The sequence below is a fragment of the Dendronephthya gigantea genome, unplaced genomic scaffold (assembly GCF_004324835.1).
Source record: "Dendronephthya gigantea isolate DGI-Jeju-01 unplaced genomic scaffold, DenGig_1.0 000013F, whole genome shotgun sequence".
NCBI lineage: Eukaryota > Metazoa > Cnidaria > Anthozoa > Malacalcyonacea > Nephtheidae > Dendronephthya > Dendronephthya gigantea.
In genome coordinates this window covers 509199-535605 of record NW_021163023.1, presented here as the reverse complement: position 1 = coordinate 535605, position 26407 = coordinate 509199, and the positions used below count along the sequence as shown (strand labels likewise).

The window sequence follows — 26407 nt, the reverse complement described above, 5'->3', positions numbered from 1 at the left end:
AATAGCGAATATTCATGATTATTCGCCGTGATAACTTTCTGACTTTTGCTAATCACAGGACAAAAAATTGTGATAATATGCATCCTGTATAGATTTGACAAAATTCGGCTAATACTCCCTCAGTTTAGTGTGACCCTCCAAATGTTAATGATGATTAATGCCAAATCATTACAAAATCAACAAACGAGTATGATTTTGTCTTTGACATTAATTGCACGACTTAATTTGTTCCAATCGATTTTGAATCGTCGTGTACCGATTCTCGTCGCTATATTAAAAGTGATACAATCATTTTGGGTCGATAAAGATCCGATCTGTTGAGATTACAAAATGAAACCATTCATTTATGGGGTTTTAATATAAACTGTTACCTAAGTAATATTGGCTAATACAGTTCGCTCATTCAAGCATATTTTCCTTGAAAGCCTTATATTTACGCGGAATGTTAATTCCGGGAATATAAATTGTTACCTAAGAAATATCGGCTGATAGAATTCGTTCAATCAAGCATATGTTCCCTTACATTTACGTAGAATACCAATTCCTCGAATGATATTGATATTCAATATCACATTTCACACTAGGAGTGTGAGCGACACTTTGGTAAAAATATTGTATAGGAAATTATAATATCGCCATTCAAAATGCCAGCACAAACTTCTGTGTTTACATATTTTAAAATCATCAAGCATACATTTCAGCCTCGGCCATGGGACAGTTGATATACGATACCAAATTGTGAGCTTGAAACATTTAACAGAATAGCTTACGTTTCCTGTTGAAGTCTCTTCGAATTCCTACGAATTTGTGGCGATGGGCCCTTTTTTTTCTGTCACAGGCTACCTAGACTATCTATATCTGCCGAGACTCTATCTAGCTTGCCTACAATCATCACAAATCTGAATAAAAACGATCAATTTGAGCAGCATCTTACCGCTGCTTGTTATAATAAATGATATGTGCATTAACACGATACCATTCTCGAGAAAAAAAATGTTAATACGTTACTGGCCTTAAACGTTGTACAGAATGGGATAGTCGCTAAAACTAAAACATGATTTGCGTAATTTTTACCACAAACAATTTGTTCGGTGTTGGAGTCGGTACATACCTATATGAATAAGCTTTGCTATTGGTTGATGATAACAATAAAAAACAATGAACTATAGAAAGTGATTTCTATAAGAACGAATTATAAAAACTGTTCACTACAGGGTGAGTAAAAAAAACTGACACCTTCGAAATTCAAATTAATGTGACAGAAGTTGCCTAAAATATCTCATGGGTATGCGAAGTATATCAAATAGGTGAATCATTAATTAACCTAGAACATAAAGTTTGTTCCCTTTGGGAGTTAAAATACATTCTAGGCTCTGTAAATAAAAAAGAACAGTTTTATCAAATCGTTTTTCTAGCACACGCGCCACGTTGAATTGGTTCAATTCGCTTAAACACTTTCGCATTAATTAACCACGTCCTGTTGATTGTACACATCGGAATTGTCAAATTCCAGCCATAAGTTCGCGGCTAATTCGACTTTCAAAGGTGCAGGGTTTTTTTTACTCACCCTGTATTGTTACAAAAAGCCAATCACAAAACTCGTTCATATTAGGTAGATATACTTACTGCGGTGTTGAGGCGAATTTGTGGACCGTAGTTAAGTTAATTAACCGGAATTGAGTCGAATGATGGAAGCCCAGGCACACGCCTAGTTGGCAAGTTTTGTTGTCTCAAAAATATATAGCTATATCTGGACTCTGGACTATGTAACTACTGCACGAGCGTCTATTTAGTTTCCCTACAAACCATCCCCTGTAGTTAGAATCTAAATATAAGAAGTGAAATTAAGCAACATCTTACCGCTTCCTGTTAATAAATGTGTGTATGTGGTTATGTGGATATTTAGACTATGTGCACACGGTAACGTTTTCGAGCGTTTTCATTTTCGTTTTCATGCCAAAACGGTTTGAAACACCGTCAATTTACAATAGAAGTTGAAGCTAACTTATAAGATAAAGCATATTTTTCATTGGAACGTGTGAACAGGGCGTCAAAACAATAAAATGGACAAAAACGATTTTGAAAACGCTCGAAAACGACGCTCGTGTGCACATAGCCTTAGTTTCAGAGAACTTGGAATGTTGTTGAATCAAATGATGGAAGCTCAGACACACGCCTAGTTGGCGAGTTCCTTTGCTTCGAAGATATCCAGCTATATCTGGGCTCTATGTAACTACCGCACAAGAGTCTATTTAGTTTGCCTACAAACCATCATCTGTAGTTAGAATCTAAATATAAGAAGTGAAATTAAGAAACATCTTACCGCTTCCTGTTAATAAATGATATGCATGTGGTTAAGTGAATATTTAGCTTCAGACAACTTGCAATGTCGTTGAATCGATTTATGTAAGCCCAGACACTATACTGAGACTCTATTTAGTTTGCTTACAAACCATTCCCTGTGGTTAGAACCTAAACCAATGGTTTATCACTTATATTTTCGTTGAATATGAATTGTAAGAACTAGTGGCGAGAATCGGAGGGGGGCATTCTTATGCATTCATGTTCACTGACTGCAAAAACAATCAATTTGAAAAAAAAAAACATGCAGAGTGTGTAAAAGAACGCAACACCTAACATTCGTGAATATTCGATCTTTTGTGATCGAATAGAAAGCGGATATTCGTGAATATTCGCAACATGCATCCCCATGAAGTTGACAAAATTTGGCAAATTTTAACGAATTTTCGAATTGATTCCCTCATTGTAGTGTGATTAAAAAACCCCAAACTACACGATAGAAAAACTTACTCGTGCTAACACTCAGTTGTTTTTCAAAAGGAATTTAAGTGTTTTTAATGCATTTTTTCTTGATATATTGTTTGCATACAGTTGGACACTTGCCAACCTTATATATTTTATACAATACGATTGCTCGTGCTACATCTAACGTCTCCAAAACAAAGCTACATGGCAAAAAACGCTCAAGCTGTTCCCGGTTGATGAAAACAGGCTTAACAGTTGTGCTTCTCGCTAAGAACCTGCTATCAAGTTGTAGCAACTTGTTAGGCTTTAACAAATTGCTGCAAATTGATAACAAACAAGTTTTTAGGGTGCAGCACAACCTTGTTAAGACCTGTTTGCGTCAACTGGGAGTAATCTGATCAATTTTTACGCGCGTGCTTTCAAAGGACAGCGGCGGCGTAAAGCTACTTTTAGCCAGGACGTCATGTATTGCTAATTATAACACATCAAAATTCATCATAAGTTATCGGTAATCAGCACGTCGTGGTTAAAATGGTTACCCGTACCAATTTCATCCCTGGCCGGGCTTTGGCATTGGTAGCCTGAACAGCAATAAAAACAGGGCACGGCTACCAATTTCAGCCGGGCCGTGCTAATAAATTGAGTGTAGTGTAAGCTGCACTTTGTTAACCATGCACGAGTATGATTTTGTTTTAATTGAGCGACTTTATTTCTTCTATTACCTAATTCCAATTATTACTTAATTCCAATTTCGAATTATTAATATTCATTATTATTTGCTTACGCAATTCATGTTTTATATCGCTGAATGGTGGTTAGCTAGCTGTAAGTACTAGTAGAGCGATTTTTATTTTGTACGGGCTAAAGTGTATTTACAACTTCCGAAGGGTAAGGGTGCGGTAAATGCTCAAATTGAAATCCTCTTAGCCAATGAAATTGCAGTATTTGCCATTGATTACAGAAGACATATAATTAATTAAAAAAAAACTATAATCAACATGCAATTTTTCTATGAATATAATTTAATCGAATCAGCAAATCGACAACATACAACAAGTCTAAAATTTGCGATTTTTAAAGTATCATTGATATAAAAATATAAAAAGTTAAGTGCACATGTCTAACTCAAAGTATAATCGCCTTTTAAGTCGAAAGCAAATGGTGTTTAAATTTTCTCATAGCTTGTTGGTGATTGTCATTCGACACTAAATGATTTGATCATAACTATGCAGTATAATACGGTAAAAATTAGTGTTTTTACGTCGAATTCGGTTTAAATATAGAGTACACAAAACGCATCAGTGTTTACTTGCTAGGCTTCGCAATTCAGACTGATCAACGTCTATTGTATTATTCAGACTGATCAACGTCTATTGTATTATTCGGACTGATCAACGTCTATTGTATTATTCAGACTGATCAACGTCTATTGTATTATTCAGACTGATCAACGTCTATTGTATTATTCAGACTGATCAACGTCTATTGTATTATTCAGACTGATCAACGTCTATTGTATTATTCGGACTGATCAACGTCTATTGTATTATTCAGACTGATCAACGTCTATTGCATTATTCAGACTGATCAACGTCTATTGTATTATTCAGACTGATCAACGTCTATTGTATTATTCAGACTGATCAACGTCTATTGTATTATTCGGACTGATCAACGTCTATTGTATTATTCAGACTGATCAACGTCTATTGTATTATTCGGACTGATCAACGTCTATTGTATTATTCAGACTGATCAACGTCGATTAAGGCGGCTCGAATTTGGTGACACATTTCTGGCCTAATTGCAGATCTGCATGCATTTAATATGAGTTATGATTAATGTTTGCTCTCCTTACGACTGTTTGCCGCCAAAACGAATCTTGATGCATTTATCGTGCATTTTGCCTTTGATACCTTTTCGATAAAACTCCATCGTGGGCCTTTTATCGCTGCTGCTTCGCACACTCACCGACCATTCCTGTCCTTCAACTGTCATTGAATGAATCAAACTAAAACCTTTGGGCGGTTTTTCTCCTCGTTGAATCTTTTGTAGCGAAGATTTCAAAGTATCCCAAACACTTCCCTGAACTGCAAAACAGAAAAAATGTACGTAATATTTAGACGATGTTGACATTCATTTGGTTCAATTTATGGAAAAACATTTACACAGTAAAAACCATTACTAGTTTTTCCAGCTCTAATTTCAGCGTCTCTTCCAATTACGGTATTAAATTCCGACAACGCAGTTTCCCAGTCTGACTTTCCAGGGGACAAAGGCTTCACGTACTGCCTGGCTTTTGGAGCCTTCTTATCCATTCTTATTCGGGTTCCCATCGTGGTACCACATGCCTTCTCTAGTGCTCTCGTCACCCTCTCCCAATTGTCACCACCACTTCGACCCCCGCCTTTTCCACCGTCACTTCCTCCACCTCTCCCACCCCCTTTGCTCCCCCCACTGCTACTATTCCCACCTCCTCCGCTTCCACCACTTCTACCGTTCCCATCACCACCAGCATAACCACCACCATGGCCTCCAACTCCCCCACCTAGAATGAGAAAACACAATATTTTAGCATCAAAAGAACACCCTCGATGTATATGCCGCTAAACTTACCAGGAAAAACATATTTCGTAGTAACATTAATTGGTAATCCTGCAGCGATTAGTAAAAATTCACGGGAACCACTATTAATTTAGCTGTTTGACGAAAGTCCTCCTAACGCATTTCAGTAATAATTACCTTTTCCCGAGGCCTGAGCACTGGAAATGTTTGCCGAAGTCTGTTGCATTCCAGTCGACGGTTTTGTTGCATTGACTATGCGAGGGTTGAAAGCTGGTAGAGGCGGTTGCTTTTTTGGTACGTAATTTGACAGCAGGGCAGAAGTCAGTGCTACCTTGCTGATTCCGGAGAAGAATCTAGATGTGGAAAGATTTGTCTTCACAACTTTTGGTGTTAGGGACACGCCGCCATAATGAAATCGAGTAAACTCATCTTCATCTTGTCTGTAGTTGACTGCGGGTATCCACTTGCATTTGTTGCTGGGGGAGAGGATTTTCTTTGAGCTCCTTCTCAGATCCGCTATCGTGCTCGTGCATTTTCGCAGGCTTTCCTTTTGCTGCTCGGCGATTTTTCTTCGGATTTCGTTCAGACTTGGAGCGTTTTCTCGGGCAATTTTCCTCGCGATGTCACGCGAATTGCCAGTGTATAGCCAATTGGAAATTTGGCTGTACGATGCTGAAATACCACCTTGCCGATGAACTTGACTTACTACGTTGTCATCGATATACGAAACCTGCCGTTTTATATCATTTCTTGCTTTATCAAGATTACTCGCAATGCTAGCTTCTGCCTCCTGGACTGCCGAAGCTTGGATGCGCTGAATTTCCGGATCCAGTTCTCCACTTTCAATCCGTTTGTTATGTTCTTCCATGCTGTTTTTAAAGCTGTCGAGAAATTGCCCCAACCACTGAACTTTACAAAGTTCTTTTAGACGAAGAAATTCGGGAAAATGCTTCCCGATTTCCTCATAATTCTTCGTAAAATCCTCAACGAAACGACCTTCCGGGCTATCAGGATCAGGGCCATCGGTGTCGAGATCTTTCAGTTCCCCGTCCTCGCCATGAAACATGGGCATGCAGCGGACAGCAATCTTGACTTCTCCAAACAGCCAGCGTATTGTGTCGCCTGTCTCTTGAACGTCGTACTCCATTGTGTCAGCTTGTATCCACAATCGATGAACGCGATGGCGCGAGGCGCCTCGGCTAGGGATCGAGCGCAAGACTTCTTTTAAATTATAGGGAAGATTTTTGAGAAGACCCTCTGAGGCGGGTCGAAGTTGAAAGGGTGGATAGGATTGAATTTCATGACCCATGCTGAACTGCTTTAGCAGATAATCCGTGTGTAACATCGTGAACAGCATTTCCATTCCTTCCAGCTGTTCTGGGAAGTAAATTAACTTGTTGAAGGGGTGATACGGTGTTTCCTGTGGATCGATGGCTTCCAAACTAAAGAAAGCCCCTGCCTGGCTGAGGGATAATCCACTTGCGATGTCTCCCCAGCTGAGAAGCGCCGGCTGTCGATTGAAGACGTTCCTTGAAGAAGATTGCTCCACAAGAACTTTGATGCCAAAATCTTTCTTATCGATTTCCAAACCAACAATCTGATGAATGTTGCTTGTCGCAGTAGCATCCATTAGCTTTCCATTAACAATTTGCCAGCCATTCCTGTCAAGAGCAATCATATTTGATATGAGGCGACGTTGAACCTCATCCCATGTCCATTTCTTCTCGGCCAGCAGTGCGGACATCGAAGTCAAACGCAGTCCCCCATCCGTTGGATCCACGATTTCACCTAAAAATAGTAAAATTTGAATCTATATGTGCTCGTAAGCGCAAATTGTTGGCCAGTGAGAAGTATGGAGGGAATTGAAGAAAAGTAAAGTTTTGCTGAAAGTAATGTAAGAGTTAATATAAATAGTGCTGTAAAATGATGTAAAGAATGTGAAAGTAATCTAAGAAATAATATGAAGTGCTATAAAAGTAATCTAGGTCATTTTAAAGGAGTGTAAAAAATTACTGTGAAAAGTAATGTAAAAAAGGGATGTAAAGAGTAACGTGCAAAGTAATGTGTGTAGTAAAGTAAAAAGCAATGTGAATAGTTATGTAAAATGTAGCGTAAGAGTGGTGTAAAAAGTATTGTAAAAATTAATGTGAAAAATCGTGTAAATAAAATGTGAAAATCCTGTAAGAGTGATTTAAAAAGTCTCAAATTTGAACAAAACGCGATTAAATCTTTATTACCTCGTTTAAACCACCAGTTTTCGTAATTTTGATAGCGCAATATAGCTTCAGACATTGGACGTAACTCAACCGGAATGTCATCTTGAAGCTTAAGGAGATACTCGCAATGAAGTTTGGTGGAAATGATATTCATAAGCACAGCATCTGTGGGTGTCACCATTGGCATTTTGTGCAAGGGACAATGACGACCGACAGCTACAAGCCACTTTATGTGCACCCCAATGAAATTTGCTGTCTCCTGGCCCTGGTGTCCAGTCTTCAAAGACGAGTAGAACTGCAATGCGATCACCATCTTCGCAACGTAATACCGCATGTATGGTTGCGTTGAGAGTTCGAAGGCCAGCGCTGCTGCGAGATTTGTCAGTTTCGTTATCATCTTCTTGCACGCGAACAGGCACGACTCGTTGGAATTCGAACATGAGATTTGACGCGTAAACCATTGGGCAGACGTTATAATGGTTAACAACAGCTGAGCTGGGTGTTTGCAAGCAGTTAGCAAGTCGTAATAGGCAAAAGCAGCGTCTAGTGGCTTCCACTTCTTTTTTTCAACAAGTTTCTTCACCGTCTTCTCGTATTTCAGGAACATTTTCATATCACAACCCTCTACAGTGAGGTTTTCCCATTTACGGTCATCTATATCAGGTGGATTAATGAGGTCATGTTCTGTTAATTGAATGGTCGATAGAAAATTTGAAACGCTTATTCTGGCGACGTCTCCGAGAGGCAAACTTGCTTCATCTATGATCAACTTTAAAGTAAAATGTACTACGTATTCTACAATAGGTATACTGCCGTCATTGGACTGGAAGAGCTCATAGCCACTCCAAAACACATCAGCAACTTCATTCATGGCAGCCGTCGAATTACCTTGTTCGTGCAGGGCAGTGGCCTTTAAGAATCGCAAAAGTAGTTGACTGTATTCGTTGTAGTTTTCATTCGATTCCTTCAACAACTGCTGCCAACACATTTGCATAACTTCGTCGCTGTTTTCATCTTTGTCTTTTATCGCAAGAAGCGCCTTTAAAAACGAACCCTCTCTAATGGCTTGGATCAGCTGCGACAATACCGTGGCCACTCTTTTCTTAATGATTTCATCGCGCTTGCGAAGAAGAACCAACCTCATTTGGATTGCATTAAGTTTTAAATTGCGAGTTTTCTCATCGACAAGACTATCGAAGCGTTCAATCCACTCAATGGCGTCTTCGCACAATTCGACTTTCCTCATCAAATCTGTATCTGGTATGGCGCTGACAACTTGCAACAGACTGTTTGCGACGAAGAATAAAAGGACTGTGCGATTGTCTTTCGTAAGCATACTTTTCTTAAGAAGAGTTTCTTTTCCAAATTCAACCAATGTTGTATATTTCTTTTGCGCATATAGCAGCTTGGCTTGTTGGATTATGGCAACGTCTGATGGTCGCACGGCGTTTGAAATCCTGTACATAGCAAGTACAGTTTCCGTCTTGTTCTGGTCGGATTCGAGTAAAGCAATTCCACGTTCCAACCAACCCTGAGATTCGTTGATCTTTAATACTTTAAAGCATACTGAACAAATTTTTCTCAAGTCGAACGAACCAGAAGTCGGAATTTTCCAGTTTGTTCCCATTAGACAGTTTTCGCAACAGGTTTTATTGCAGGAGAAACAGACCGACGGTATTCGTGTCGAGAAGTGGAGTAGTCGTCTCGACGAAAGCTGACTCGAACACCGTCCACATTTCGTACCCCGAATAGAAGATCTATCGTTCAAATTTGGTAACAGAACCACCATTGGACAGTGTCGGTTAGCCATGTTCTCTAACACTTCACGACTAGCGCAGGTCTCGTATGGCAATCTTAAGTAGTCTAGAATTAATCTTAATTCCTTGTCCGATAAAGTTGATAAGTCGTACATCGAAAATTTGTGTGTCGAGGACCGGTTTATCGAATGGTGACACCGTGTTGGTCTAGTGTGACATGCCACTAGAATATTTGCTACTTCTAAAGCCGTTGGAAAGGAAGACGCTTCACTATCACTCGTCTCGTCTCTCATGGAAACATAACACTGCTTTAGGGCGTTGTGTACAAAACTAGGAAGAGGCATATCTTGCCCGTGGCTACCCGCAGCAGTCTGATGTTTACGTTTCGAAGCTTTTGCGAGTGGATACAATTTTGGGAAATCATTTTTTACAAACTCTCGTAGAACTCGTTCCAGGCATTTGATAAATTCAGCCTTTTCCCGGTGTTTGTCTTGCTGTGAATATCTTCGAGTCTTGTACTCACGTTGGGCTGCGTGAAATTCTTCTATCAACGGGCTTGTGTGTCCGAAGCCCTTCAAACATCTGCGTGCATATCTTCCGCGCTCTTTCGAACAAATACTGCAGTACAGTGGTAGCGCTTTCTCGTTCCTAACGCCATTGTCAATCAAATCTTCGTCATGCTTGCGCCGTTTTTCACAATCAAGCAGGATAATTTTTGCATGCGTCAACTTTTGGTAGTCACGTGTCGCTCTTTCACGGTCGCCTAGGTTCTTGTCCGGGTGTTTTTCTTTGGATAAACGACGAAAGGCTTGTATGATAGCCTCATTTGATGCATCTTGCTCTACGCCTAGAAGCTGTGTTGTAAAGAATAATATGAAGCGTCATAAGGACGATGATGATGGATGATGGATAAGGATAGATGAGTTTCGATATTGGATTAGAATGGATGATGGATGAGGGTGAAGATAGATGAGGAATAGGGATGGATAGAGTGAGCTCCACATATATCTGGAGTAAGAACTTAAGACTTCCGTGAGGCCAAAAAGTGAAGCCAAAGATGGCGGATATTGAGAAAATATATGAAAATATATGAAATATATGAAATATATGAAAATAACTCAAAATTAAACAAATCTGAAATGCGTAGTTGAATTTATGGCGAAAAATGCATATTTACTCACACGTACAGTCGGAAAATGCGGCACCCACATCGGGTAGATGCAGAGAAACATATTCTCATTAAAATGAATCAATTTTTTCCATTCTTGTGCTCTCAAAATTATGAAAAACACGAAAATATGAGGGTTTCGGGAACCGTCACTCCCGGTCAAAAACAATGAGAAATATTTGGCCGCGCGAGTTAGGAGACTGAAACTGACGTACTATAGCGCTTCAATTTCCGCCATCTTTGGCTTCACTTTTTGCACCCAAAGTTCTTACTCCAGATATATGTGGAGCTCACTGGGATGGATAATAGATGATGGATATAGATATAGTGGATGCGGATGAATGCATGAGGTCGAATAATGAGTGGATAAGAATTAATGATGGATAATGATGGGTGAGCATAGATAAAGAATAAGTATAGATGAGTATATATAAATAAAGAATAAGGACAAGGGTGGGTAATGGATGTGATAATGTATGGCCAATTCAACTCAATCAGGAGTAATTGTACATTATTTATGAAATCCTTGTGCACAAATAAGTCGAGAGTTAAATTTTTCTTTATACACGAAGACAAGCGTTTTTAGGGATATCTTCCACGTGCTCTTCCAATAATGTCAGACATACGTTGAAAAATGAAGGTACAATACCTGATAATAGTTTAGGCCAGCATCTGACTCTCCTACATTAGCAGAAGCCATTCTGTCCCAAATAAATTCCTGTGTTCACTAGAATAGCAAAATGACCAAGTTAATTGTGAAAGGGCGATAAATTAATGCATATAAATTTTAGTTTCCGGTTCTCGTTCATCATGCCTGTAATGCGATAGTTATTTTACAGTTATCTATTTGCAAATTGCAATGCATCAATGTGATCGATCATAAGACATAAACCATAATATGTTTATGGTTAGGGTTAGGGTCAGGGAGGGAGGGGGAGGTTGAATATTAATGATACAAATATGCCTCGTTTACACTGCCACTCGATTTAGCACGGTACGACAAAATGTGTATCCGTACCATTTTATCCCTGCTTTGCCTTTGTGCGCCTGTTACGGACGAAAATGAGTTAGAGTACCAATTTTAGCCGTGCCGTGTAAATAAATTGAGTAAAGCCCCGTTTACACTACGTATAATTTTAGCTTTCGTACGGATGAAATTTGTACCAATAAAATCAACCTCGTTCCCAGGGCCTTTTACCTTGATTTTGGGTTGGGGTAAAAGGCCCTGGGATCGGCAAGCCGCTTCTGACTTCTGATTGGTTAAATGATTTTTCCTAATTTATGTGTAATTGGCGGAATATTTAGTAATTATTCCAAAATAGCACAATTCCAACTACGCTTTAATGGGACAATATTATCCGTTCTACGTGACGCCGGCATTTGGAAATGTGGGTATTTTGAACGGCCGATCCCAGGGCCTTTCCTCTTCTTTGTCGTAAAGTCCCAAAAGGCCCTGGGAGGAGGGTTGCGAGTTAATAAGGAGTTCGACAATCAATTTTGAATCGTCGTGTACCGATTCTCGTCGCAATATCAAAAGTGATACGATCATTTTGGGTCGATAAATAGCCTTCAATGCATGTTTTATTTGTCCTAGTAAATCTTTGTTTTACACTTATTCTCGATTAATTACTAATTAAGATTTTGATCAAAATTAGCCAAAACCAAAACAGTCGCGCTCGGCTGCCGAAATCATAGATTTCGCAATCGTCATGTTTTTCGCGCGAGTATGCTGCGAAATTCGTGACTTGTCACGCGTGGTCATGTATTTCGCAATGGTCATAAATTTCGTGTGACACCAGTCTGTTGAGGTTACAAAATGAAACCACTCACTTATGAGGTTTAAGTAATAATCGGGCATATTTTCCCCGAAAGCCTTAAATTTACGTGGAATATTAATTCCGGGAATATAAACTGTTATTTAGGAAATATCGTCTAATACAATTCGTTCAATCAAGCATATTTTTCCTTAAATTTACGTGAAATGTTAATTCCGCGAATGATATTGGTATTCAAGTATCACATCACATTTTGTAAAATTGAATACCATAAAATGTTGACAATATTGATATATTTATCTGAACTTCAGTCTAACAAGGGAATTGTCGCATTAAATTGCTAGGAGTTTGAGCGACGCTTTGGTAAAAATATTGTATAGGAAATTATAAAATGGCAGGACTACACACAAACGTTTGTGTATACATATTTTAAAATGAGCAAACATAGGCTACATCTCAGGCTCTCAGCCTTGGCCATGGTACAGTTCATATACGATAACAAACCGAGTGTGAGCTTGAACATTAATTTTAACAGATTTGTCGACGTTTCCTGTTGAAGTCTCTTCGAATTCCTACCAATTTGTGGCGAGGGGCCCTTGTTATCTTTCACAGGCTACCTAGACTATCTATATCTGCCGAGACTCTATCTAGCTTGCCTAGAATAATCACAAATCTGAATAAAAACGACCAATTTAAGCATCATCTTACCGCGCTGCTTGTTATAATAAATTATATGTGGTTTTTCGTCTTCTACAACCCGCTGTAGTTCTGCTTCCTGTTTATAGTTGAGTTACAGACAACTAGCTTGGAACTTTGCTGAATTGTATGGTTGAGCCCAGGCGCACTCTTATATAAGCGAGTTCTGTTACTTCAAAAGCGGTTATTAATTCGTCTCGTTGGAACAACGGAACATAATAGTCTTAACATAACTAATTGGTGATTGCCAGTTATTGCCAGTTATTGCTCGTAAACAATATTGTATATTTTACATTTTCCTGGAATATGAATTTCAAGAACATGTTGCAATATCATATGACTGTCACAAGACACCCTGCCAGGGTGATGTTAAACAAAAGAATTAGCCTCTTTTTGGCTTTTTTAGGTTACGTTTACGAAGTACTACCGCGCGTTGTAACTGCATCACTAGAGAGTTCAGTAAATAAACCGGCAACGTTTTCTTATATTATACTACGACAGCTGCGCAGCTACATATCGAAAATTGGGAGTTGGAATATTAATATATTCCTGTTCTGCCAAATTTATCTCATATTTATGGTATGTAGCAAGTATTGGTGTGTGGGTATGTTCAATTATTGACCGGCCGCACCACATTATAGCATTAATCCTCGAGGACAAAAAATGTTGATACGTTTATGGCCTTAAACGTTGTACACAAAGGGATAGTCGCTAAAACTGAAACATGATTGGCATCATTTTTACAGTGGGTGATCACAGCCACAGACAATTTGTTCGGTGTTGGGGTCGGTGCGTACCTATATGAACAAGCTTTGCTATTGGCTGATGATAACAATAAAACACAATGAACTATAGAAAGTGATTTTTAAAAGTACGAATCATAAACACTGTTCTCTATTGTTACAAAAAGCCAATCACAAAACTCGTTCATTTTAGGTAGATACTTACTGCGGTGTTGAGGCGAATATGTGGACCGTAGTTAAATTAATTAAAAACTGTTTGAAGGAAAGAGGAAAGTTAGCGAATTTAGGTGTAGCAAAGAATTCTTTATAATACAGCAATATCTGCATGTCGGTAGTTTGCTAACTGAAGGCCATGTTGTTATAGCCTGTTAGTGATTATTTACAACACTGAGACAACGTCTGAAGAGGTAAATACTCGCATGCACCAAGCATATAATCAACGAGCCCATGGTAAATAAATGTTTTAGTATAATTTCACGGCACTAGTGTATGACAATAATATCAAATAAATTGAAAAATGCTGTAATCAACATGCGTTACAACAACAACAACAACACCTATAACAAGTCGATTTGAAATATTTTCATATCAGTATTTATAATATCATTTGACAATTTAAAAAAAATTCATGTTAACGTTGACATGAATTTAAAATTCAAGTTATTCGCACAAGGAATCAGTTAGTTGACTTAGTTCATCAATAGGAACTGATCTTTAAATCTTCCTACAGGAAATTGGTTACATAATGATTTGATCAATTGATCATCATTATACCGTAAAAATTAGTGTTTTAACCGAATTTGAACAATAGATTAGTGTTTTCATCTTAAACGTCGAGGTTCAGACTGATCTGATAATTTTTGCGCGACATTTTACTTTCATTTAAGAGCTGCCAACTGCAACAATCTGCAAGAAGTTGCTTCATTACAAAAGAATAAATTCCCTTTTGGCGAAAAATATTGCTAGTTGAAAACCGGCGTAACGGCTTGATTTTCAATGTTTTACCTAATAAAATAATTATTTCAATTGATTAAAAAAGGACTATCACTAATCACTAATAACATAATTTCTGTCCCACTCAATGAGTGTGAGTGAGCCTTTTGATTTACAGCCTCAATCTGTGTGTAACCTGATAACGTTTGCTTTCCTCACGACTGCTTGCCACCAAATCGAATCCTGATCCGTTTCTCTGCCATTTTACCTTGGATACCTTTCCGATAAAACTCCATCATAGGTCTTTTATCTTTGCTGCTGCGCACACGCACCAACCATTTCTGTCCCTCGCCTGTCATTGAATGAACTAAACTAAAACCTCTTGGCGGTTTCTCTCCTCGTTGGACCTTCTCTAAAGACGATTTCAAAGTATCCCAACCACTGCCTGCGGCTATAAGTGACAAAAATATATGTCATTGATATTTTAGACAGTATCTTGACATTTTTATTAATGCTTCATTCAGAAAAGCATTTTCGATGATGCGGTACATAACAAGAAACAAATAATCATTACCTGTTGTTTTCCCGTCGCTAACTTCGACATCTGTTTTGAATGCGGTATTGAATTCCGACAACGCAGTTTCCCAGTCTGACTTTCCAGGGGACAAAGGCTTCACATACTGCGTAGTTTTCGGGAACCTTTTTTTAGTCTCTGGCTTTTTCGTTTTGTTCCCCGAACTGTCACCGCCACTGCGATCCCCTTCTTTTTCACCACCACTTTCCAAACCCCCACCGCTTTCTATCTTACTTTTCCCACTTCCCTCACCTTCACGTCCACCTCCTTCGCTTTCCCGACCACTGCTGCCGCTTTTCGCACAATTAGTACCACTTCCACTAGGGCCGCCGCAATCCTCGTCTGGAATTGAAGATTATCATTGAAAGAAAGTAAAAGGTTAAGTTTAGCTAACCCTAGTGTTAGGGCTATTCCGGAAGAAATGGAGCACATGGTATAATATTTATCTTTATAATATAACATTTATAGTACGCGCTTGCTGATTGGTCGAGAAGCGTGTTTCTATAACTGTATAGAAACACGGGGATTTTCCCGCCGAACTTGACAAGCGAAGCGATGTAATGAGAATTTGTAATTGAATCGAATTATAATGTTTGTACAAAATCTTTTTATTGAGTTATATTATAAAAGAAGTGGAAAACATTTTTTCCTGTGTTGCTATATAGTTATAGAAACACTTGTGGGTGTTTGGGAAAGACTCGAAATAACGTAGAAAAACTCGCCCTACGGGCTCGTTTTCCCACTGATTATTTCTCGTTCTCCCAAACTCCCACGCGTGTTTCTATAAATGTATAGAAACACGGAAAATATTTTCTACCTCTTAAATATTATGTATGTAGTATATCAAACAAAAGATGGGGTTCTTCGTACGATTTCTCAACCACAATATAGAATACCAACCAACCGATTTTATCGTAACTCTTCGTCAAAATCTTCAACGAAACGACCTTCCGGGCTATCAGGATCAGGGCCACCGGTGTTTACACACGAGGCAATACCGCTTTTTTTGCCTCCTTGACCGAACTTAGCTTGTTTGGAGGAAGGACATTAGGGGCTGCTAAAATATAGCTTTTCAAACGAATCAGGATATGGGAGAAGATTTTTATCCATTGCTAATTTCAACCGTAACCTTACTCTGGATACGGAAAATTTTTTGTAAACCACGAAAGGGCAGTTTGATAAATAATGGTAATTGCACTGAGTGGAGTGCAATTTGGTGTGAAATCAAACGCGTGATTACAAAATCGCACGACCGCGAAGCAGGAGTGTGATTTGTAATCAAAAGTTTGATTTCACACCAAAATTGCACGACACAAAGTGCAATTTCCACTTTATTATATTCATTTTGAAATCATACAAAAGATTAAACAAATTCAAAACGATTTATTGGCTGAAAGAACCGTAAACGGTGTAAAATGTGAGTAATTTTCATTTATTTTTGTCAAGAAATTTTGCGGGGCATTTAAAAATTCAAAATAATAAAATTTTGTTCCATTTTTCCCTGTAATTTGATTGGATAGTTACACTGAAATACTAAATCTGATTGGTTATTGTGGTGCAGAGCTTCAATCTTATTGGCTTATAAATAATGTGATTAATGCTCAAAAATAGTGCGATTTGGGAATTAATCACACTATTTTTAACCAATCAGATTGCAAAAAACACCATTGATTTCAAAATGAATATAATAAAACCGATTATCGTCTGTTTGTGAGTAAACACAAATTTCCCAACTCATTACATTACCTAATCATAGACAATCCAGAAGACACCTGGATTGTCTATGACCTAATTAACAATTACCTTTTCTCGACGCTTGTGTATTGCGGGTGTTCGCCGACCTCTGTCGCATCATAGTAAATATTGCATTGACTTTGGGAGGATTGAATGCTGGCGGAGTCAGTTGCTTTTTCGGTGCGCAATTTGACAGCAGGGCGGGAGTGAGCGCTATCTTGCTGATTCCGGAGAAGAATCTGGATGTGGAAAGATCCGTCTTCACAACTTTTGGCCTCAGCGACACGCCACCATAGTGGAGTCGAATAAATTGGTCTTTAACTTGGCTACAATAGACCGCGGGTATCCACTTGCATTTGTTGCTGGGCGAAAAAAATTTCTTCGAACTTTTTCTCAGATTCTCTATCACGCTCGTGCATTTTCCCAGTTTTACCTCTTTCATCTGGACAATATCTCTTCGAATATCATTTAGACTTGGTGCATTTTCTCGGGCAATTTTCTTCGCAATATCGTGCGAATTTCCAGTGTGCAGCCAGTTCGAGATCTCGCTACGCGATGCCGAAATACTACCTTGCTGTTGAACTTGATTTACTACGTTGTCAGTAATCTTAGAAACTCGTCGTTTTATATCATTTCTCTTTTTATCGAGATTACTCGCAATGCTAGCTTCCCTTTTTTTGATCAACGAGTCCTGAATGTTTTGAACTAGCGAATCCCGTCTTCCACTTTTAATGTGTTCCTTGTGTTCTTCCATGCTTTCTTTTAAGCTGTCAAGAAATTTCCCCAACCACTGAACTTTGCAAAGTTCTTTCAATCGAAGAAATTCGGGGAAATACTTTCCGATTTTATCGTAATTCTTCGTAAAATCCTCAACGAAACGACCTTCTGGGCTATCAGGATCAGGGCGATCGGTGTTGATATCTTTCAGTTCCCCGTCTTCGCCATGAAGCATGGGCATGCAGCGGACAGCAATCTTGACTTCTCCAAACAGCCAGCGTATTGTGTCGCCTGTCTCTTGAACGTCGATCTCCATTGTGTCAGCTTGTATCCACAAACGGTGGACGCGATTGCGCGAGGCACCACGACTAGGAATCGAGCGCAGCGTTACTTTCAAATCTTCGGGCAGATTTTTGAGAAGACCCTCGGAGGTGGGTCGGACTTGAAAGGGTGGATAAGATTGAATTTCATGACCCATGCTGAACTGCTTTAGCAGATAATCCGTGTGTAACATCGTGAACAGCATTTCTGTTCCTTCCAGCTGCTCTGGGGAGTATATCAATTCGTAGAAGGGGTGGTACGGCGTCTCTCGTGGATCGGCCTCTGTGAAATTGAAGACAACTCCTGGCTGGCTGAGGGACAATCCAACAGCAATATCCCCCCAGGTTAGCAGCGCCGGCTGTCGATTGAAGACGTTTAAGGGAGAAGGTCGCTCCACAAGAACTCTGATGTCAAAATCTTTCTTGTTGATTTCCAAACCCACAAGCCGGTGGATGTTTCCTGGGATGTTGGACTCGACGGTATCCATGAGTTTTCCGTTTACGATTCTCCAGCCATTTCTGTCCAGCGCAATCATATTTGATACGAGGTGTCGTTGAACATCGTCCCATGACCATTTCTTCTCGGCCAGCAGTGCGGCCATGGCGGTGAAACGAAGCCCCCCATCAGTTAGATCCACGATAACACCTGAAAAAAATAGTAATATAGGCCCTTTTGCACTACAGTAAATTTATTGGCCCGGCACGGCTAAAATAGATACGCGTACCCAATTTTATTAGTGTTCAGGCTATCAATACAAAGGCCGGGCACGGGTAACCATTGTAGCCGTGCCGTGCCGATAAATAGAGTGTAGTGTTAACGGGGCTTTAATGATAGGTCATGTCCTGGCGTTAACGTTTGTAGAAAAGTATCTTATTTTCATGAAGTCAAAAATTCGTGATCAAAATTCAAGTGATGGGATAGTGTTAACCAACATTACCTCGTTTAAGCCAACAGTTTTCATAAATCTGGTAGCGCAATATAGCTTCAGACATTGGACGCAACTCGGGTGGAACGGCGTCTTGAAGCATCAAGAGATACTCGTGATGGAGTTCACTGGAAATGATATTCATAAGCACTGCCTCTGTGGGTGTTACAATTGGCATTTTGTGCAAAGGGCAATTGCGACCGGCAGCCACAAGCCACTTCATGTGCATCCCAATGAGTTTTGCTGTCATCTGGCCCTGGTGTCCAGTTTTCAAAGACGAGTAGAACTGCAACGCGATCACCATCTTCGCAACGTAATACTGCATGTATGGTTGCGTTGAGAATTCGAAGGCCACCGCTGCTGCCACATCTGTCTGTGTCGTGATCATCTTCTTGCACGCGAACCGGCACGACTCGCTGGAATCCGAACATGAGATTTGACGCGTAAACCACTGGGCAGACGTTATGATGGTTAACAACAACTGAGCTGGGTGTTTGCAAGCAGTTATCAAGTCGTAATAGGCAAGGGCAGCGTCTAGTGGCCTCCACTTCTTTCTTTCAACAAGTGTCTTTACCGCCTTTTCGTATTTCAGGAACATTTTCACATCACAATCCTCTACGTTGAGGTTCTCCCATTTGCGGTCATCTATATCAGGTGGATTAATGAGGTCCTCTTCAGTTATTTGAAGGGTTGATAGAAAATTGGAAACATTTATTCCGGCGAGGTTTTCTAGAGGCAAACTTGCCTCATTTATAATCAACTTGAATGTGAAATGCACTACGTACTCTATGATAGGTATGACGCGGTCTTGGGGCGAAGAAGAGAGGAAGAGTTCAAAGCCATTCCAAAACACATCAGCAACTTCATTCATGGCAGCCGTCGAATTGCCTTGTTCGTGCAGGGCAGTAGCCTTTAAGAGTCGCAAAAGTAGTCTACTGTATTCGTTGTAGTTTTCATTCGATTCCTTCAACAACTGCTGCCAGCACAATTGCATAACTTCTTTATCACTTTTTTCATCGTCTATCACGTGAAGCGCCTCGAGAAACAGGCCTTCTTTGATGGCTTCGGTCAAATGTGACCAAACCATAGCCGCTTTTTTCTTTAAAATTTCATCGCGCTGGTTAAGAAGAACCGACTTCGTCTGGATTGCTTTCAGTTTTAAATTATTAATCCTCTCATCGACCAGAGTATCAAAGCGTTCGATCCAGTTAATGGCGTCTTCGTACAATTCAACTTTATTTATAAAATCCGTATCTGGCATTGCACCGACAACTTGCAATTGACTGTCTACGACAAGGTATAAAAGGACCGTGCGATTGTCTTTTGTCAACAGACTTTCGTTTAGCAGAATTGCTTTTCCAAATTCAGTCAACGTTGTGTATTCTTTCCGCTCATATAGCAGCTTGGCTTGTTGGATTATGGCAACGTCCGATGGTCGCACTGCGTTTGAAATTCTGTACATAGCAAGTACGGTTTCCTTCCTATTCTGGTCGGATTCGATTAAAGCAATTCCACGTTCCAACCAACTCTGAGATTCGTAGATCTTTAATACTCTTAAACATTCTGAACAAATTGTCCTCAAATCGAACGAACCTGAAGAGGGAACTTTCCATTTCGTTTTTATCAGACAATTACCGCAACAGACATGATTGCAGGCAAAACAGACCGTCGAGGTTAGTGTCCTGAAGTAGGTTTCTATCAAAGATAACTGACTCGAACACCGACCGCATTCCTTACTTTGATTCAGCGATTGATCGTCGAAATTTGGTAACAGAACCACCATGGGACAGTATCGGTTAGCCATGTTCTCTAACACTTCACGATTAGCAGAGGTCTCGTATGGCAATCTTAAGTAATCCAGAATTAGTCCCAACTCCTTGTCCGATAAGGTTGACATGTCATACATCGGAAACTTGTTTGTCAAAGACAGGTTTGTTGGATCGCGACGCCGCGAGGGTCGCGTTTGGCTTTCTCTTAAAACATCCGCAACTTCTGAAGCCGTTGGCAAGGAAGACACTTCCGTTTCATCACTTGTCTCCTCTGTCATTGAAAGATAACATTGCTTCAAGACGTCGTTTACAAAACTGGGAAGAGGCGAATCTTGCTTCAAATCAGCAGCAGCAGCAGCAGCAGCAGACCGCTGTCTGCGATTCGGAGCGTTTGCTAGTGGATACAACTTCGGGAATTCATTTTTCACAAAATTTTGAAGAACCTTTTCAAGGCATTCGGCAAATTCGGGCTCCTCGTTTTGCTGTGAATGCATTTGAGCTTCGTATTCGCTTTGGGCTGCGAGAAATTCTTCGATAAGAGGACTTTTGTGCCCAAATCCCTTCAGACACCTGGCTGCATATCTTCCACTGTGTTTCGAGCAGATACTACAAGGCAGCGGTAGTGCCTTCTCGTTCCTAGTCCCACTGCCAATCAAATCTTCTTCATGCTTGCGCCGTTTTTCAGGAGGAAGTAGGTTGATGTTTACGTACGTCACATTTTGATAGTCACGTGTCGCTTTTTCATAGTCAACCATGTTCCTGTAAGAGTACCCCTCTTTCGACAAAGGACGGAGCTCGATGGCCTCATTTGATACATTTTGCTCTCCGCCTAGAAACTGTATCGTGGAAAGCACTGATTAAAAAGACCAATTAATTCTAGGGACGCCGGAATGATGCGAGGGCAAAGGGGGACAGATTTTGGTGAAAGGTCACTTCTGTAGCAGAGCATAATAAAGAATGTTTGCAAAACTTTTCTAGCTAAACTAGTTCCATGATAATCTCGGTGTCTTGGAGTTTTTGACCAGACAATTGTGCAATTCCGACAATTGTGCAAGACGCTCGTTGATGGCACTTCTACTTAAGATGTACAGTAGGAGGCAAAAGTTTGAGTCCAGTGACTGTATTTCATTGTTTTAGCAGCATATATTAATATCCTACAGAAAACCTTACCGATAAGTGAACTAGAAAAAAGTAAATAAGTAAACAGAAAAATACATGCTGTACAACAACTATGAGATGTTATGATATTCATTTTTACGTATTTTAATGTGCAAACATGCATTTACATGTCATTGCTTAGTTCCCTCTTTTTGCTCTTGAAATGACCTTTATTCTTGCTCGCATAGATTCCATAGGTTTTTTAATGTCACACGTTCAATACCTTGCCAGCATTCGTTGACCACTTGCCTCAAGTCAGCCTGGCTGGCGGGTCTGTGCCTCGCCCTCTTCCGGTTAAAACGGTTCTACAAGTGCTCCATAGGTTTTAGATCTGGAATATGAGGTGGAAAGCCATGACAACGAGATCACCAGAATGAGTTTGCTTCTAAAAGATTTCTGGCACATAGAAGATGTGCATGTGCTTAGGGTGATTATCATGTAGTTAGACGTGCGATCATCTTTGTACCAGATGAAATTCCATGTCCTTGAAGAATTGGATGATACTTTTCTTTAATTAGGATCCTATTATATCTTTCAATATTGCCAAACCGAGCATGACCAAAGCAGCTAAAAGTTTGCTTGAGTAGGATTTAGTTTCTTCGAACCGTCCAAGGTTAGTTGCATACAACCTTTTTAAATTCTCACTTTTTCTGCGACCTTACGAGGAAAGAATCCTTCAATACTTAATGCAACTATTTGTCCTTGTGCACCATCACTTTGCCCTTTTTCCCACCCATCTTGGGCAGTGTAAAGGAATGAGAACTTTATTTTGTTATAATTTAGATCATTAGGACCAAAACAGTGTGCAATTAATATAGTTTACAGTACTGAAACACTAGCACGCATGTCTTAACTCGAATACGCTGCCAGGATTTAATACTGGAATTCTACAACGACTGGACTCAAACTTTTGCCTCCTACTGTATAATGTAATCCTTTAAAATGAAAGGGCATATTTGCGCTCCTTGTCCCTGCTGGTAAAGCACAGCCGCATAGGCAGCTGTCCCCCTGTTCCGGCGTCCCTGACTTCCCGCAAGGACAAGGACTTTCACAGCAGCATGGCTGTTGAAAGCAAGAAAATGTGGTACTAGCAGGCCCTATAAAATCATAATCCTCAATCAAAAATCAAAGTTCTCGATACCTCATAAAAGTTTTCATCTTCGTCTTTCGACTCCTCTACAATAGCAGTAGCCATATTTTCTCAAATGAAAGATTTTGTGTTCAATGAACTGTACCTGATGTGGAAATGTTGAAATCCAATGAAATTGAAGTTATTTTTAAAACTACTTTTAAAGTGAAATAAATACACTCCCCCCCCCCCCAGTTTTGGCAAGGTGGTCAGCTTGGAAGCCTCTAGATCTTTGGAAACAGCCTATTCGAGTATGACTATAACCGCGAAGATTTAAACGTCAATCCTAAAATCACTCGAATTTGAACATGAAATAACTATCCGAAATTACGTCAAAGGATTAATATTACTGTCAGGATTATGGGTCAGGATTAGGGTTTAATTTAGGATTCTGGTTTTGTTAGTGTTAGGATTAAGGTTGGGATTAGGTTTAGGGATAAGTAGCCGGAATATGGCGTTTGAATATCAACTGATATTTGCTTATTCTCTGGCTCATGCTTCGATTCCCTGAAAGCCCCAAATTTTCGTCTAATGTCAATTCCTGGAATAATTGTGTTCTAGTAATCTTTGGTCCTGCACAATTAAGCGAAGGAACGTTATAAAATAGTTAAATTAGAAACATTGCGCTGCTCACTTTTGTAAACATTGCAAATTTCTCTACGTTTTCTTTTACGCTTAGAACTCAAATTTCACACTCAATCTCACTCCTGACGTTTGGGCTTTGCAACCTATAGGCATTGCAGCAACTGATCTAATCTAAATAGCTCATGTGATTCGATTCACACAATCTGTAAAAATTTCCACGTTCAACGATAGAACACAAAACATCCCTAGGAATCTGAATAAAAACAAGCAAATGCACTCTTACCCGTCCTGTCTGATAAAATATAAGTGTGGATTTCCCCTTCTAGTGCAGTCTTCGCTTGTTCTGCTTCCGGTTAGCTTCAAACAATTTCGATTGTTGATCTGATGGTTTTCGTCCACACTTCTAGTTATTAAACGAGTTATTAAACGAGTTATTAAACGAGTTATGTTGCTTTGAAAGTTCACTTCTGAAACCCTTGTTAGCTTTGCTGAGACAAGCAATGCTGTATTGCCTATTGGGTAGTTGTGCTTTTTCTTCCACGATTGTCTATTCTTTGTAAACACGATTGTCAATATACATACGCATGGAATTTATTCACGACAACATGCTGCGATGTCATCTGACTGTCACGAGCTACTCAGCTTGCGTCAATTGACACGAAGAATTAACCTTTGTGGCTGGTTGTATCAAGCCCGTTTAGCTTAAACGGCGGATAAGTCAAAATTAAATGACACTCTTACATCCCTCTTGAATGAGTCAACTTGAATATTGTTCACTGAATATGTAGTTGTAAACTTGCTTTAGTTTGCTTCTTGAATAAAACGATAGACTTGCTTTCTATTTTGAACTTAACCACCGTTTAAGCTAAACGGGTTTGATACAACCGGCCCCTGGCTTTTTTTACCTGTTGATCTTGCAAACTACTATCGCTGTAACTAGATTGTTAGGGATTTTGCCGTGTAGCTAGCATCGATAATTGGGAGGGGGGGGGGGTGTAGGGGGGACAATATTCATATATTCCTGTTACGTGATTGGAGAGACAATAGATTGGCACTCGCGCGTGTATGCGAATCTACTCTATTATTATGACGATGTAATTTTTTATTGTTTTTATTTGTGACTTTGCAAGATATTCAGGCCTAGTAAACCTTGTACTAAATGTTAGTAAAAAAGCTTGCCAACCTTAATAGACCGAGTCTGAGTAGACTCGCGGAGCTCCACGAGAACGAAGACATTTCTGGGCTACCTATGCATGATCTTACTTACCTGAGTATGCTCGTACTAGCTGTGGCAATTTACTCACTTCTCCTTACCGAGAGAACAAAATTATATGGATTGGGTTTTCCAATTCCTTCGTTTTATTTCAACATAAATTGATTGTTTATGGTGGTTTTGAAAACGAACGATTATGAAGGCCAAACAGTAAACGTTGGAATTTGGAAACGTTCGTCAGAAATCGAACCTACGCCAGAATCAAGATTCAATTGAATTTTTAAACCTTTTTTTGCCTTTGTTTTATTTAGCGCAATGAAACTCTCCCAAAGAAGTCCGGAACTAAAAGAAAGGTAAACATCACTTGTATATTGTATAACTTGTCGTTATTCACCAGGGGCCGGTTGTATGAAAGCCGGATAGCGCTATCCACGGATAGTGATTTTTTCAACCGTTCTAAAAATGCTCGAAAAGCGATGAAATTTCATTTTAAACAAACAACGGGCGATATTAAAGCGATTGAAAAAACCGCTATCCGGTGGATAGCGCTATCCGGCTTTCATACAACCGACCCCAGAAGGATTTGTTCTACGATTTCAACCTCTCTTCTTTATGATAATTTTTAAGTATGAACCTATCGTCGGAGATTTGAAAGCAGAGAAACAGCGAAATTTGGATCTGTTGGGTAAAATTGGCAACAAACAAACCTTAGATGTTAAGAAGGCGACTAACCAACATATCAATCAAGAGCAGACAAAGTGAGTACTCATAATCAATTTGTGCTACAGAAACCGTTTTAACCTTAAAACCTCTCGAGAACGTTCTCGCAAAGAGCAGGCTTGAAAGCATCTCAACAACCTTCGAGCTTGTCCTTGTCTTTTGAACATTTTTCCTTCTTTATCAGAGCTTCAGACGAGAAGAAAAAAGGTGGAAAAAGACAGAAAACAAAGAGCGCGGGGAAAGGTAAAGGCGGTAATGTAAAACAAGCCAAAAAACCAAGAGGGAAAAGGTAAAATTCTGTTGGGAGAATGTAGCAGAAAAAAACAGGATATTTCCGCATCAATGGATCGATCCATCGTTTTCCAAGGATGGATTCATCATTTTATTTTTGTTTACATGAGAATTGTGTGAAATGCGAATGCAAAGTTCAGTCATTTTTCTGGCTTCATATGCTCCATAGAAAGTGTAATTTCTAGAAAATTAAAAGGGTTTTTGAAGGCGATTTACGGATGGGGGAAACTTGCGTGTTGTGTGTTTTGCATGTACCTCATTGAGATTTTTGTTTTTAAAAATATTATTAAATATTTCATTAGTACGGTAGGAACTAGATGCAGGTGATTATTGTTGCAAAGATTTATAGATATAACATTCAAAATCAAAAAATTGCCACAACTTAGTGTCAAGTCTTCACATCGCGTTTTCAATATTTGTAATACGGAGTAAAATAAACGAATGTTTATACTGTTTTGTTTTGAAATTGAAAAGATCGCAAGATGGCAAAACAATTCATTTAACTTTTCTTATTGGCTAGCAGCCACTGGCGGTGACCGGTAACTCTTTGAGAACTTGGAAAGTAGCAAATTATTAACCGAGTTTATTTATTACTTGAAACAAATTGAAACATTTCACATCAACCGTCATTATTACTAGTAGCTATCAATAC

The 26407-nt window shown here is 39.5% G+C and overlaps 3 protein-coding genes across 4 annotated transcripts in view; 1 reads left to right on the top strand and 2 right to left on the bottom strand.

The window, feature by feature from the left end:
- The window catches only part of LOC114519239 (ribosome biogenesis regulatory protein homolog), a 53414-nt gene extending 27154 nt beyond the window's left edge, over nucleotides 1-26260 (top strand). Inside the window, exons 11-13 of the mRNA XM_028539337.1 lie at nucleotides 25056-25097; nucleotides 25372-25502; nucleotides 25649-26260. Of these exons, the coding sequence (XP_028395138.1) occupies nucleotides 25056-25097; nucleotides 25372-25502; nucleotides 25649-25757 (282 nt within the window). The 3' untranslated portion in view covers nucleotides 25758-26260. The remainder of the gene's footprint in view (nucleotides 1-25055; nucleotides 25098-25371; nucleotides 25503-25648) is intronic.
- Nucleotides 3852-5177, bottom strand: LOC114519243. The gene is made up of 2 exons (XM_028539342.1): nucleotides 4952-5177; nucleotides 3852-4856 (listed from the first exon to the last, which is right to left on the bottom strand). The coding sequence occupies exons 1-2, from the start codon at nucleotides 5100-5102 to the stop codon at nucleotides 4621-4623; spliced, it is 387 nt and encodes a 128-aa protein (XP_028395143.1). The 5' UTR covers nucleotides 5103-5177; the 3' UTR covers nucleotides 3852-4620.
- Nucleotides 14332-24493, bottom strand: LOC114519233. 2 transcript variants are annotated; one of them, XM_028539328.1, is made up of 7 exons: nucleotides 24437-24493; nucleotides 23815-23934; nucleotides 22959-23052; nucleotides 18903-21495; nucleotides 16997-18610; nucleotides 15194-15535; nucleotides 14332-15070 (listed from the first exon to the last, which is right to left on the bottom strand). In XM_028539328.1, the coding sequence occupies exons 3-7, from the start codon at nucleotides 23010-23012 to the stop codon at nucleotides 14835-14837; spliced, it is 4839 nt and encodes a 1612-aa protein (XP_028395129.1). In that variant the 5' UTR covers nucleotides 23013-23052; nucleotides 23815-23934; nucleotides 24437-24493; the 3' UTR covers nucleotides 14332-14834. The 2 variants fall into 2 exon arrangements, with proteins under 2 accessions (XP_028395129.1, XP_028395128.1); XM_028539327.1 differs by lacking the exon at nucleotides 24437-24493 and having other exon boundaries at nucleotides 23815-24174.
- Nucleotides 26261-26407: the final 147 nt, after the last annotated feature.